At 45.8% G+C, this 14,974-nt stretch overlaps 1 protein-coding gene across 1 annotated transcript in view; it reads right to left on the bottom strand.

Moving 5' to 3' along the window:
* Nucleotides 1-14,974, bottom strand: part of RAB32 (RAB32, member RAS oncogene family) — a 117,974-nt gene that overhangs the window by 27,342 nt on the left and 75,658 nt on the right. The window contains exon 2 of the mRNA XM_086927422.1: nt 3,140-3,420. Within this exon, the coding sequence (XP_086783548.1) occupies nt 3,140-3,420 (281 nt within the window). The remainder of the gene's footprint in view (nt 1-3,139; nt 3,421-14,974) is intronic.

Here is a 14,974-nt window from a genome sequence, read left to right as displayed (position 1 = left end):
TTCATGATGGAATGAGCATTTTGATACATCAAAGTGATTTTGACTTTTATATCCCTTCCCTTTGCTATAAAGTACTGGCCATGAACTGAACTTGGCTCCTTGCCTGATTAGAGTCCTTGCAAGTGCTGTGTAGACTAGGGGTGGGCGTAGTTCGCTAAGTAGCGCTACGCGAAGCTACGCGAAGTGCACTTCGCACTGACAAGCATCCGGCACTGTGCAACCATTGAAAACGGCATCTTGCACAGTGCGAGCTGTAGTTTTCTGAGGCTCGAGTAGATTTTTACTCGAGCGGCAGCTTCCTCAACGCGAACTGGTAGTTTCTCATTGAGAGCGGTCGCGAGCATGCACAACCACTCACAATGAGAAACCTGACCTCCCCGCGTTGAGAATCTCACCGGGATGTCATTTTGCTTGCTCGCGGTCGCGAACATGACGTTCAGGACCGCGAACAAGCAAAAAATGACCGCTGCACTACGCGTGTTCGCACTGTGCTACGTGCAGCTCGCGTAGTGCGAAGTTGCGCAAACTTCGCAAACTCCGCGAGTGCTTCGCCCAGGGTTAGTGTAGACTAAAGTGGTCCATGAATCTATTTTCTAAATAATCTGGGTCAGACGCTTTCCTGCACAACTGAAATCCTCTTGAGAGTGGCAGTGAGTTACTATGTAAAGTCAAAGGGAAAGCTGTGGAGAAATGAACAGACTTTTCCTCAGTACACCCTATTGTTTGCCAGGGTACTTACTGAAAACAACTGATGCTTGGTTTGGTTCTCAATTGAACAACAAGTGAGCACTGATACCAGAGCACAGGTTGTCTGAACTTTGAACACAATTTCATGTGAGCACAACTGAGTTAATAGCAACAAGTTATTTATCTATGTGGCGACTCTTGTACGATGCATGTCAGAACTCTTTCAGCAGGCCACAGGACAGGCCAGGGTAATTGGGGCCTACCGTGGTAGTTGGGGCCCTTTACCCTTGCTATCCTGGGACTAAGCCTACTATGAACTCTATGAAACAGCGTTAAGTATTACACTTTAAGCGCTTGACTCTCAGTGATAGCGCAGGTCGTGCAGTCCCGGGCTTTTGAGTGGGGTTAAAGTGTTGGTGTATACGTAAACTCACATCTCTCAACGCCCCCTTCAGCAACCCAATAAATCAGGTCATGGCCAATTCTGAATTTTATGAAAAAACAAGTATTTATTACATGCAACAGTTGAAATCTAGTACAATAAAATAGCCAATAAAATCCATTGCAGAGCCACTTTTAGGTCTTCGAGTTTGTTCACCCAAGTCTGTCCCGTCTAGACCCACTGCCTGGTTCTGAAGTGTCTATGTCGTATGAGAGGCAACTGTCCCATACGTGCTACCCCCCCCACCACCTTTAGGCTTCAGTTCACAAAGGTTGCAGCAAATTTCTGCAAGTCTTACACAGTTTTCACATGTGGCGCATTGCGCCTCAGTCCCTAAATCTTAGTGAGACCCTGTTCGATGTGTCTTACTCAACTGGTAACAAAAACAAAACAATCCCCTTCTATTTTCAGATGGATGTTCTAGTGATTTCAAAACAGGGATGGAAGTGCTGAAGCCTGGCATCGGGCAGAGTACCTTCGAGCCTGAACATTCTCTTGTGGTAGAGGACCCCTTCAGCAGGAGTGAGCAGTCTGGTGGAAGCCTCCAGCAGAATCCTCCTCGGCAGGCAGGTCAGCGGTCAACAGCAGGTAATCAGCTGCCACGCTACTTGGGCTTGGTGGTACACACAGGGTCACGGACGGCAGCTCTGAAGTCAAGAAGACCTCCCTCTGCTGGCAGAATGGGAGGTCCCAGCATGTTCATTTGGTTCCTTGGGCGAGGACCACAACGAAACACTTGGGCGGTGATCCGGTCATCCAACAGTGATGGCCTTAATTAATGGCACAATGCAGGGGACCCACAGGGAAGTCAGTCCAGATGGACATTCTGCCTCACATTTGGCTCACCGGGATCCTCATCTCTGAATCCTGCCTCACTCCAACTCATCTCCTGCCTTCCTCACAGGCCACACTGATCTTGGCAGGTAGACAGGCTGGTGCTCCAGGCTCAAGCCAAGTGTTCCAGGCATCCTGGGCAATGTCCCCCTCCCCAGCTGTAGAGAACAACAGACCTTGATCACTATTCCTGGTAGCAGCAGAGACCGTTTCAAGTTGTGGTGATCTTGTCACAGCTCTGAACAACAAGTGGGCTTTTAGCTTCCACTGTTATACAGTCTCTCCAGACACAAATGTGATTTAGTTCCTGACCCCTTTGAAATTTGTATAGTGGGCTTCAGACTCTTTGAAGTACCCACGCCTCAGCTCTGTTCTTTGTCCAAGGGTCTGTCTGTTCCAGCAGGGGTGACACTAGAGTTGGTGGAACCAGAACTCGGGTCTTGAATGAAGCAAAGGGTTATTTTTATCTAGGTGCCAGCCTCCAGTGACATAAGCCTCTCAAAGGTTCAAAGTATTAAGCCTCCAAGTTCTTATGATTCTGTGTTCCTGTAGTGTGAACACTATCAGTCCCACCGTCTACCATAGACACTATGCTCACGTCTCCCTGCCCAGCATCCTTCCTGAATCATAATATGCCTTTGATGCACACAGGAGTTGCTTTGCTCCCCTCAAGTGATGCTCTCTCCCCAGCCTCAGGAACGACAGTAGCCCAGATCTACGGTCTGGGTCTGCATTCCATAGTCAATTTCAGAGTTTTCTATGCCCTGGGCTTCCCAAAATCGAACAAACAGGACTCTGTGTTAAGTATTCTCACAGACACACAAGCATGCAGTCTCTAGCACACATGAAGACATGCAAAGGCTCCACAACACTACATTCCTCCCATGCAGGCCAAGCGAGTTGAAAATACAGCTGCGGAACATCAACTGAGTGTGCCGGTAGGCTCCACTCCTATGACACGGAATACAACCATACTGTTCACTAAACGGGTATGTAGCGTTAAGACTTTTCCGTCCAACCTTGCACTAAATAGCCAAAAACATGTTTAAATACTGACACTGTGTACACTAGAAATCGAGCATATCCCAACTAGAAAATTATTTTGGATTAAGAAGGGTATTCTGGCCCAGGAAGAATATGACATTCTTAAAAAAATTATCCTGCAGGCGCTCTTACCTTTGCAGACGTTTCAAACCATCCAACAAAGCCATTTTCTTTGCAGAAGCTGTCCATCTGTGCTGGGCTCTGGTAGTGGGTCTCTTTGGCTTGGTCACACTTGTTGGCAAGAAGCACTGCTGGAATCGGGCCTCCATTCGAAAGGTGGACCTTGCTGTCCAGATCTTGTTTCCACTTCATGATGGCTTCGAATGTGGAACCTCTGGTCACGTCAAAAACGACAAAGGCACCTACTGCTTCTTTGTAGTACACTCGTGTCATATTGCCAAACCTTTCCTGTCCTGGAGGATAGAAAAATAAAACATCTGGCTGAAAAACTACTTTCAATAATGTGATGGCCCTGAATATTAAGTAACAGAATTTATTCTGATCAACTGTTTCTTCTAAGAATAAGGAGAACAACTGTAATTACATGTGATCTTCAGCTCATCCAAGGACTGGTTTTCCTTTACATCAATAAGCCAAATATGCTTTTTCTCTCAATTGTTAATAACACTATATGTATTTCGATGTACTGTAATCACTTTCTATACAGCGCCTTGAAGCACTTGAGACCTGGTCCATGTTATCGAAAGCCCTCAAAATAAACAAGTTCAACAACATTAGATATGGCCAATTTAAGAAGCTATATAGTAAAGTATAATCATTTTTTTATTTTAAGGATTTTATTTTGAATTTTCAAAAGAGAACAAAGAAATACGATACATCTTTCAATTGGACGAGGAACAGCAAGTCGGGCACAAAAAAAATGACAGGGAAAAGCAGAACACTCACACCCAGATAGTATGGAAAAATCAGTATAACGTTTCACTACCCAGTGGTCATGCACATGAAAGTTATATTTCGACAGAACCCTCCTCGGGGTCAGAAGAGGACATAATGTTGATGTCAGGTGTGCGCAGAACCGTGGACATCATCATGTGAACATCCCCTGCTCATTGTTGGCTCTTTATGTGAGTTCAAAAAGGACACCATGTGGCTTTAAACTTAGCCACCCGGTCCGGAATGATGGCGGTCAATTTTTCCACTGCGTATATGGACCACACCATACCCCACCACGTATTTAATAAAGGAGTAAGTGGCTGCTTCCACAGCTGTGCCACGCAAAGTTGCACCACTAGGAGAAAGTGGGAGAGCAGGGTGCTTTGAGGGTGGCCTTGAGGGGTTGATGTGGGGAAAAGCCTGTCAGTCCCGGAGTCGCCCAAAAGAATCGTTACTAGTTCAAGTGGAAGATGAACATTGGCCATGGTCTGTATTATATGTTGCATCTCAACCCAGAATGCCTGGATCACTGAGCATGACCACCATGTGTGTAGGGAGATGTCCCTCTCCCCGCACCCCTTCCAGTACAAGTCAGAACCTTGAAAATCTTGGCTACTATAACAGGTGTGAGATACCAAATGGACACATTTTATATGCGTTTTCCTTATAGCGGACACAGATCGAAGACCAAGGTCATGACTCCAACACAGTTAAAAAAAATGCTTTATTAGAGAATGTAAAATACAGCAAAACCTGGAAAGAATATTTGAATGATACATATCAAAGCAATAGAGCAATTAATCTTCAAGATAAATACAAACTGAACAAAAGGTACAATGACTTGGCGTTTATAAAATATCACGAAATACTGAAAGAAAAAACAAACATGCATACCAACTAATAGCAGTTTGTTAGTATTTTAATTGAGGAGAGGAGGGAGGATAAGGTGAAAGCGATCTATTACAAAAGTCCAAAAAGGAGGAAAAATAAAAAAATAGAATAGAACAGCTAAAAATATATTGAGGATAATAGCAGAGAGATTTACAGTGGGTGATGTGAAGAGAGTGAAGGAGAAATTGGAAGTGAAATGGAGTATTATTCATACAGTTCTAATGTTAATGGTTGAAGAATTAGATAAATAGGATGTCAGTGGCAACCAAAGCAAATCTCTCTTAATGGCTACCTGTACTGTGGCTGAATTGGGCGATCCGACCTATGATTATAACAAATTAGTTTCCAACATGTGAGAAAGGAATATTGTTAACGTTTTTCCATTTAGAGGTAATGACTTGAAAGGCCACCCCCAGAAATGATTCCAGTCCAAAGAAGGGTGGAGTTGTGCTACCAAGATATAAGTGGAAACATCGGGGAGCCCAGGTCATCTTCTAAAACCGGTTTGTTCAATGTTGCTCTCCTTACTTGCCTTCTCTGTGTTGAGGGAGAGAAGGGCCATAGGTTGACGTTGTCACTCGGCTACTTCCATAAGAGCCGCCGCCAGTCGCGTGTGGTCTTTGGCCTGCATGGTACGGATAAAATCAAACTGATATGTGGCGTTTATAGAAGGCTAGATATGTTGAGAGCGGGCAACCAGGATGAAGGCAAATAGCTTTACATCACAGTTGAGCTGAGCTATAGGTCTGTAAGGAAAGCGGTGTGACACCAGGGCGACGGACGCTGGACAATGGGTATCACGGTTCGATCCCTGGCTCCGGCGTCAGGGGTCTGCCCAGCACCATGCGACTCTGGGCAATAGCTCACTTAATCTTCCCAGCGGCCGCCAGTGCCGAGATACCCCTTCGGGGGTGATTTGTGCGCTATACAAGTACTGGATTTACATTTACATTTATGTAGGGCATTGAGTAGTGGGCTTATCCGGTTTCTGGAGTCGAGTAATGTGTGGTTCAGCCACACCAATTGTCAAAAATGAATTAAAGACCCACACCAAGGGATCAATTAGGAGAGAAGCATAGGATTTATAAAAAGGTGACGTATAGCCATCAGGTCCAGGTGCTTTAATGAAGGAAGGGCGCTAATGGCTGCCCAACCTCATCCGTAGTAATGTCCTCCTCCAGCAGGCACAGTTCTTCATATCTATCTAGGGGGCATAGGAGCTCAGGTAGTCATCCTGACTCTGGGCATCAAGCCATTGAGCCTGAGAGTGGAAAAGTAGTCATTGAAAACCTCAGGAATCTCCTCCTTCTCCAGACGTCAGAGATCATCATTTCTATCAGCTTCATAATATGGTTACATGTGGCTCTGATGCATCATTTATGAGCTGAGAGTGTCTACCTTGTCTCCTTTTTCATAATATGTTTAGTCGATATAAGCAGTTTTTTCGCAGCTGATTTCAAGAGGTGTTCAAGTTTGCCCTGAAGCGAGTCCTGTGGGAGCTCCCTTCTTTATGCTACTGCGGGACGTATTGAAGTCTCTAGCTCCTGTTCGCGAAGCTTGTTAGTCCTTTCAAAGGCTGTCGTATGGGAGATAAGTTCTGGTCAGAAAACAGTTTTCGCACCATCCCAGAGAGCTCCAGGTGAAAAATTGCAGTGTCATTTTGAGAAAAATAGTGTTTGATAGATTCTTTGGTACGATTGCAGAGAGCTTGTTCTCCAAGCGATACATCATGGAGAATCCATAGCTGAGGGAAAGGTCAGAAATAGTGCCAACGTCGATATGAGTGTCGACAAGACCAGGCATTAAAGACCAGGAAGTAAAGAAGTAATCAATCTTAAGAGTATGTCCTGTGGACATTGGAACAGAACCTTTAATTCCTCTCTCGTGGGTAATGGTGGTGGGGGACAGATGTCAGTCAGGGTCAAGTCCAATATGCCTTGGGTCAGATCAGGACTGAGAACGGTCTAAGCAGGGGTCTAGGGGGACATTATAGTCACTTCCAAGTACTATTTTGCCTTTATGAAAGTGGGAGATCTTCGGAAAACGGTCAGTATAGAAGTCATCCTCTCCATTGGGGCCATAAATCGCAGATATAGACAGTCGAGTGGAACCAATTGTGCCTCGTATGCCTATCTGCCATACCTCATGATCCCTGTAAGTGCTGTCCAAGGTAAAAGGGAGGTCGGGACGGAGCAGAATAGCTGTTACCCGGGTCTTGCAGGTGCTGCATGAGTGGAACTGTGTGGGGTACCAGTATAAGCAAAGGTGTTTAGCATCTGCGCGGAGATGTGTCTCTTGTAAGAGTACCACGTCCACCTCCTTGAAACATAAATTTTGTGTCTGAACACTACGTTTGAGTGGGGTGTTAAGGCGCTGTATGTTAAAAGATTAAGCGCCCGATGTAGGTCACCAAATACCGGTCGGTATCGGCCGAATTCGGCCTTTACCGACCGGTATTTGGTGATTGAGATGTAGGGGGCTATATTTTACATAATCGGTAAATTTACTGATTATGTAAATTTACCGATTCTGGAAAATACTGAATCGGTAATTTTACCGATTCGGAATATTCCTGATGTAGGTAGCACTGTTTCCAGTGCTACAGGCCTTTCAGATTAGGTATTTCGCCACCCAATCCAATTGGGTGGTAAAATACCGAATCCAGGTATGCATGCACATGTGTGTATGCATGCACATGTGTGCATGCACACCTATGCCATGTGACAGACAGACATGCCCTTAGGGCATGTCTGTGTGCCACATGGCACACATGCCTGTATTTGGGGTGCTAGAGGGTGTCAAAGTGACACCCCCTGCACCCTTGCTGGAATCGGTATTTACCGAATCGGTAAATACCGATTCGGTAATGCCCATTGATTCCTATGGGCTTCAATGCCCATAGGAATCAATGGGCATTACCGAATCGGTATTTACAGAATCGGTAAATACCGAATCTTAACGATTCGGTATTTACTGATTCTGTATTACCTACACCCCCCACCCCCATCTATTTTACCACTTATTAAATACCGATCCGGTATCATTCGGAAGTGGTAACATGAAATGACCTACATCGGGCCCATAATGTGGTTATAGAGATCCAGGTGTAGAAATCCCTAGTGTGTCTTGAATAAAACGGTATGGAGGCGGTTCACCCGGTCCCCCCCCCGCCCCCCCCCCCACATAGCCCAGTATGAATACATGAGTTAACAACAATAAACAGTTAACAAAATATAAAACTGTGAATACCAACGACAATGCAATAAATAGAAAAGATGTACGAAAAGACCATCATAAACACCAAAGGAGAAGGTGCGAGCTCGTGTTTGCACATGCCCACAAGGTGGCAGACTCAAACCATGATGGTAAATATGAATCTCCGCTCAAGTTAGTTTACCAGTGGACCAAGAGCCATGAGCTGCAAGTTCCCATTATTCACCATTCGCTTGCCAAACAAACGCAGCTCGAGGGGGAAATCATCTAGGTCTAGTACTGACATGGCCGCCTGGAGGCAGTGTTAATGAGGCACAGTAGGTGGAGGCAATGCAGAATTGAGGCACCCACAAGCACGGGCACGGGCAGAGGAAGGGCTGAAATTCATTTTCAATTCTAGTTATTCACAACAAAATTATTGTTGTTATGTATTCATCTAATACAGCCAGTGCTGGGAAGTAAGTGTTTCTGGCAGCTATTTCTGGGCCGCATCTGGGAATCTGCCGAAAAAAGTAAACATGATGAATTTGTTCTGGTGTAATTTTCCTGACAGGGGAAATAATTCAGCAGCTCATCCACATGGCCTACATTCTGTTCCGAGCAGCAACCTGGCGAGGGGTGTTTCTTTTTTCAGATTTCACCTGGGACCAAAACAAAGGACTGATTAAAGGGCTAACAGCCTTCCTTTTGCTCACATATCATCCTGGCTAGGAGCCAACAGGAGCCTAACACCTATAGGCAACGGAAGGAAACAAAGGCACATACCTGGTTACCGTTTTCACAAGTACTTAAGAGAAACTACTGGAGGCAGCCTTTTCATTTTGTTGAATTTCCTATGTAAAAGATGGGTTTGCACAATCAGAATTATCTGTATGTGTGAGTAATTCCATAAATACAGGTTTTTGAGTAAATATAAACTGTCAATGCTACAGTTTTGGGCTAATCTGGTGTCTTAAAGTGTGGAAGAGCTGGGGCAGGGCTAATTTATCACGAAAGACCCTGGGAAATGGCGGATTGCCACAGGAACTTTAAAGGTGTCTGCTGCTTTTGGCTGAAAATGTAGTAGTACTTCTTGACGAGTCTAAAAGAATCAAAGTAACATAAGACGATAACATACAAAAAGCAACATAACATAATTAAAAAAAAGAACAGGGTAAACCACAACAGAACAGTCAAACAGAATACAACAACCTCACTACCACATCACATTGGCATAATGTCCCACAAAAGCACACCAGCTCTAGCAGAACACACCACCACCACAAGACGTCTCACAACAAAGATGCACAGTGACACATTTACCAACCCCAGAAACCTGCTTTCATAATGTGGTAAAACTAGTATTTTTTATAACTACGCACACATACAGATAAATCTGTTTCTTAAGTTATAACTTGCATTGTCTATTTAAGTGATACAGCCTTAGATGTGCCAAGCCCCTCTATAACTGGCATTAGGTAATGATGGAGCGTGCATCCTCAGAAATATTTAATACCAGTCTCTATATTATCAACAACATGTATGGCTGGTCTCCAAGTAAGTAATAAGCCACAGATGTAGACAGCCTCCACATGCCCCGACACGTTTAGGCAGCATCTACATTCAAACTGACAGGTATTTCTAGAAGGAGTATGACCAGCTCCCAAATGCCAAAAGTGGTCAAGTAAAGTCTTGTCATGCCCAGGAATCAGCAACAGGCATTGTCCATTTGACACGCCCGCAGCATATATGGCCAACCTTCACAAGCGAGAAAATGAGCAAAATTAGTCACTAACTGTCCAACAGCTGGCATGACCAGCACGTCGTGCCCATAAATATATTTGACCATTCTTAACATATCCAGTGACGGGCATTGACAGCTTCCCTATGCCCAGCAACAGGAGGTAGGCCAGCGTCTCATTATGCCCACCAACAGATAAAACACACATTCACCTCTCCTTCCTGCTCTACTACCCCCCCACTTACCCCTCTTTCTTTATCTCTTTTTCTTTTTCCACATCATTGGTACATTCATGAAAAGTAAACATCTGACAGTTCCCCCGTTCACTTCACCCAGTCCTATTTGATGCACTTAGCCAGATGCCAACTGCGTCTGTTGCTTCTAATGTACTGGATTTATGATTATTGTTATCTCATGCTTTTATCATCTTTATCTGCCACTTTATTGTTTACCTTGTGCGACTGCCGGATGGCGAAGGTTGAATCCTTTTCTTCTCCCTCCTAATTTCCTCTGTACTGCTTCTCATTATAATTTTTTTTAATCTATAAAAATGTATTGAAAAAATAAAATAAACTACACACATCCACTTTGGCCAGCAACATGTTTTCAGTGAGCTTGCCATCTCATCTGATGTGACATTGTTGACCTATTGTAACAACTAGTCCAAAATGTTCTGTATTTCCCATTTCAGCCCCATGTTTCCATTCTAAGCCCATTTATCTTTTGCAGATATCCACATCCCATTTGAAGTTATGCCTATAAATGTCTGAGTAGGTCATTCCAGTTGTCATTTGCATGGCCAATATTGTCCTAGTCAGTGATGTATGATAGTCCTGGGTGGCCAGCACCCCCTTCAACTCTCTCCTTTTTCTGATCCCTCCTTCACTCCAATGTGTTCCAGCCTTAAAAAATACCGGCTTACAATGTTGATTTGGTCTGAAAACATGAAATGAAATGAATGAAACTTATATAGCGCACGACTTACCCTGGGGCATCTCCGCGCTTGCTTAGGGAACCCGTCCTGGTATTCCCCTGTGAGATAACCCTGGCAGGGTATCCACAAGGTGAAAGCCAGGCATCCCACGGCGAGGGGCCGTTGTGGAGATTAAGCAAGCTATTGCCCAGAGTCGCAGAGTGTGAACCCGTGAGTCGAGAAGGCACCGGAGCGAGAATTAACGAGTCCGTGGAATTTTTGAGCCCAAGACCCGCCGAGGCGGGGAATTGAACCCTGGTCCAGGGCCGAACTCAAGCTCCAGGTCTGCCGCCTCTAACCCCTGAGCCACACTTCTCCACTGCTTAGCACACAAAACACTTTTATTGATCTGGCCATGAAAGGAGCTTGATACAGTCTGTGAAATTATTTGATTACCCCCTGTAAGACCTGGCATCCTTGACGTGGTTTCCCCCTATCTTTTTGCCTCTACCTCCTGTATTTTTGATGCTGTGCTGGCTTTCGTTTTTGCTGGTTTAGATGCTTTGGGCACTTTGCCCCTGCTGATCAGTGTCAAAGTGCAAGTGTTCCCTGCATAAATTGTTATTGAGATTGTTATCCATGATTGGCATATTTGTATTACCAAGAAGTCCCGAGTAAAGTGCACTGAGAGTGCCAGGGCGGGTGATTCAAATGCTACTAGTGGGCCTGCAGCACTGATTGTGCCACCCACATGAGGAGCCCTAAAATGGTGTCTCAGGCCGGCCATCGCAGTGCCTTTGTGCAGTCTGTGAACTGCCATGTCCTCCTGGTCAGTGTCCCCACTGACCAGGACTAACCATTCCCTTTCTGTGCACATTGGTCACCCCTATGGAAGGCCCAAGGTAACCCCTTGGGCAGTGTGCAGTGTATGTGAAAGGTAACTAGTGCAAGTGACATGCTCTGGTAGTGATTAAACAGCCATTTTCGTTTTTCACTATTATAAGGCTATCTTGCCCCATAGGCTATCATGGGGAATGCTGGCTACAGTGGCTACCAGCATATCTTCCCATAGGAGCAAGATCGGACATAAACGTCTGGTATCTCTGAACTCAGAATTTAATACCACATCTTTTAAGAAAGGTTGTTTTTAAATACTGTGTTTGAGAACAGCACTTTTGCTGATCTCTTGTCTGACCTTTCTGTGTGCCTTGGCCTGCTTGTGAATTGACTGTCTGGTTTGTGAGTGAAACGGGCCTGGGTGGCTCCCAGAGGCTGAGTGGGCCATCCCTGGGCTGAATAGCTCCATCTGCATCTAGAGTGGTGGGAGGGGGTAGCACATGGGCCTGAATAGGGCTGTGTCTGCCTTATGCAATGCTGGCTCCACCTCCTGCTGGGCAGCTGACGACTCTGCCCCTCTCTCTGAAAGGAAAGGAGAGGCCAGGAAAACAAAGTGCTCAAAAAACACCCAGAACTGATTCAGACCGGGCTCAGAGCCCTCCTGCACAAAGGGATCAAAGACTTTTAGGGGTATAGGTACAGGACCCCTGACTACAGAAAATGAGATCATCCTGGAATCAAGAAGGAACCTCTGCCAAGGAGAAAGCTGAAACTGAAGAAGGAAGACTGTCCTACTGTTGCTCTTCTGGACTGACCTGCTGTTGCTTTGCTGACAAGGAGAGGGAAAGGACTTTGCTTTGTGCTGTGTCCCCTTGCTTGAAGGAATCTCCAAGGGCCTGAGAAGAGCTGGCTCCCTGTTAAGAGGTCCCAGGAACAAAAGGACTTCGCCCCCAGCTTCCCTGATCTCTGCTGAGAGAGTTCTGTCATTCCTAGAGTGCTTGGGCCAGTTGTGGTGGCTCTGGAAGTTGTACCTGTGTGGGGAAGCTGGAAACCAAGATTTTAAAAAGACTTTCTGCAAGTTTTATCGGATCGCTCGCTTGCGGAGCGCATCCGCGTCAGTGCGAGGAAATTTCCGCAGCCGCGAGGGTCGAGATCGTCGCAGAGCCTGTTGCCGCTGCCAGAGTCATTGCATCCTTCGTTTGCGGGACGCACCAGTCTGGTGCGAGAAGATACCATCGCTGCGAGTATCGTCGCAGAGCCTGTCGTCACGGGGGGAGATTGTCGCACCTCTTGCTTGCGGACCGCATTACGTCGCTGTGAGAGTCGTCGCAGAGACATCGCATCGAGGGGCCGCGAGAGGAAAAGATTGACACAGAGCCGCGCATAGTCGCCGCACTGGAGATCGTCGCCGCCCCGAAGACCGTTGCATCGTACCTTTTGCGAGCCGCTTCCACCGAAACCTGTGCACCGGAATCCACGCAAGGTATCGCATCCCTCCCCATACAGACCGGAGTCACCGCAATACGCCCGCTACATCCAGCGGGGTTGTCGCATTGCCTCCCTAGGGGCTCAGGAGTGACGCATGGCTTGCTTTTCACCGCAAGGGCCCACCTCAAAAGGGGGTCTGTTTGTATGTATCCTGGTGTTTCTGGAATACACACATTTGTTTAAAATACCCCTCACACACCAAAAGGGCCCTTGGTGTCATGCTTCATCATCGGGGTCTTCCCGACCGGCTGCCGGACGGGGCAGTGCTGCGACAAGCGACTACGCTGGAGCACCTTTTTAATGTGGGTGCTATGTGAGTGAAATGGAGTGAGTGTCAGTGAGGTCAGGAGTGATAGGAAGGTGATGTTAAAAAATACCTGGCCTAGTGATACAAAAACTATTTAATAAACACTGGCTGGTATTGTTAAAAAAGTAAAGTCAGAAAGGATAAGCGGGGTTATGTGCTTACTTTCCTATGTGGGTCGACATGTTTCGGGGCTCCATGCCCCTTCGTCAGGACCGGGGTTAATGATCCCCCTGTCACTCACTAGAAAGTCGCCACAATGGGTGTATTTACAAAAAAGTGAAGGTAAAGGGAACTATGTGTATGGATATAAAATTGATATTCTAATACACATCCCTTACTAACAAGATACTTATGTAGTATGCTTATTATGATGAGGAACAGTGCCTCATGGGCCAACAGTAGATGGAAGGGTATTGGGGGGGTCCAGTCAACTCCCAGCCTCTATGTGCTTCCTCCTCCGTCCGTGGCCTCCGTGGTTTGACGTGTTTTTAACAATACCAGCCAGTGTTTAATAAATAGTTTTTGTATCACTAGACCAGGTATTTTTTAACATCACCTTCCTATCACTCCTGACCTCACTGACACTCACTCCATTTCACTCACATAGCACCCACATTAAAAAGGTGCTCCAGCTTAGTCGCTTGTCGCAGCACTGCCCCGTCCGGCAGCCGGGCGGGAAGACCCCGATGATGAAGCATGACACCAAGGGCCCTTTTGGTGTGTGAGGGGTATTTTAAACAAATGTGTGTATTCCAGAAACACCAGGATACATACAAACAGACCCCCTTTTGAGGTGGACCCTTTTTGATTATAGTTACTTGTGCATGAGGAGGACGTGCCCACCTCAGTGCCACGCGGCACTACCTCTTCCTCCCTCTTGTTGATCTCCTTGCTTCTCACCGCTACAGCTTTCACTTGGAACTTTTGTAGCATCTAAAGGTACTGTTGGCTAAAACGTGACGCAACTGTAGATTATTTTAACGCAAACTTAAGAACTCATTTGAAATCCTATTCTTGAACTGTGTAGGTTGGATTTTTGTCGTTTTGGTTTTGTGTAGTTTAGAATAAATACCTTTATTTTTCTAAACTGTTGTGGAGTCAGTTTGTGGTGTTTTCACTGTGTTACTGTGAGTGTTGGTACAAATACTTAGCACATTGCCTTCGATGAGCCTGACTGCTCGTGCCAAGCTACCAAGGGGGTGAGTAGGGGTTATCTGAAGAGTGTTTCCTCCTTACCCTGACTAGAAGTAAGGGTCCCTATTTGGATAGTGGTACCTACCTCTTCCAACTAGAGACCCCCAGTTCTGACACCACCGAATGATGATTTCAAAAATATACATTTATTTGGCCATGCTTTAAGGTAATTAACTCTTGATACAGTAAATGAGAATGAGGTGAAACGAAAAATGTAACAGCCAGACAGTAAGTAATTGTGCTATCCTTGTTTAAAGAAAATTAGTAAGGAGCATTGAGATTATGAACAAGGAGGGAACAGTGGCAGGAAACCTACATTGTTGACCGTCTTTTGGCACCTTAGGCAGGCGGGGTGCTAAATGATCACATATTAAGGGGGGACAGCCTTAACTTCGCAGTGTGAACTACACTTGGCTGAACCACGCAGGCGGTAGCACTACCGCCTAAACCATGAATATACCTTAACCGCGTATGTGGAGTTTAGAACACATGGTTATGGCATGCGTTTTT

This window comes from Lissotriton vulgaris, chromosome 6 (genome assembly GCF_964263255.1).
Source record: "Lissotriton vulgaris chromosome 6, aLisVul1.2, whole genome shotgun sequence".
Lineage (NCBI taxonomy): Eukaryota > Metazoa > Chordata > Amphibia > Caudata > Salamandridae > Lissotriton > Lissotriton vulgaris.
Note: the sequence above shows the minus strand (reverse complement) of the source record. Positions and strands in the feature narration are given on the sequence as shown.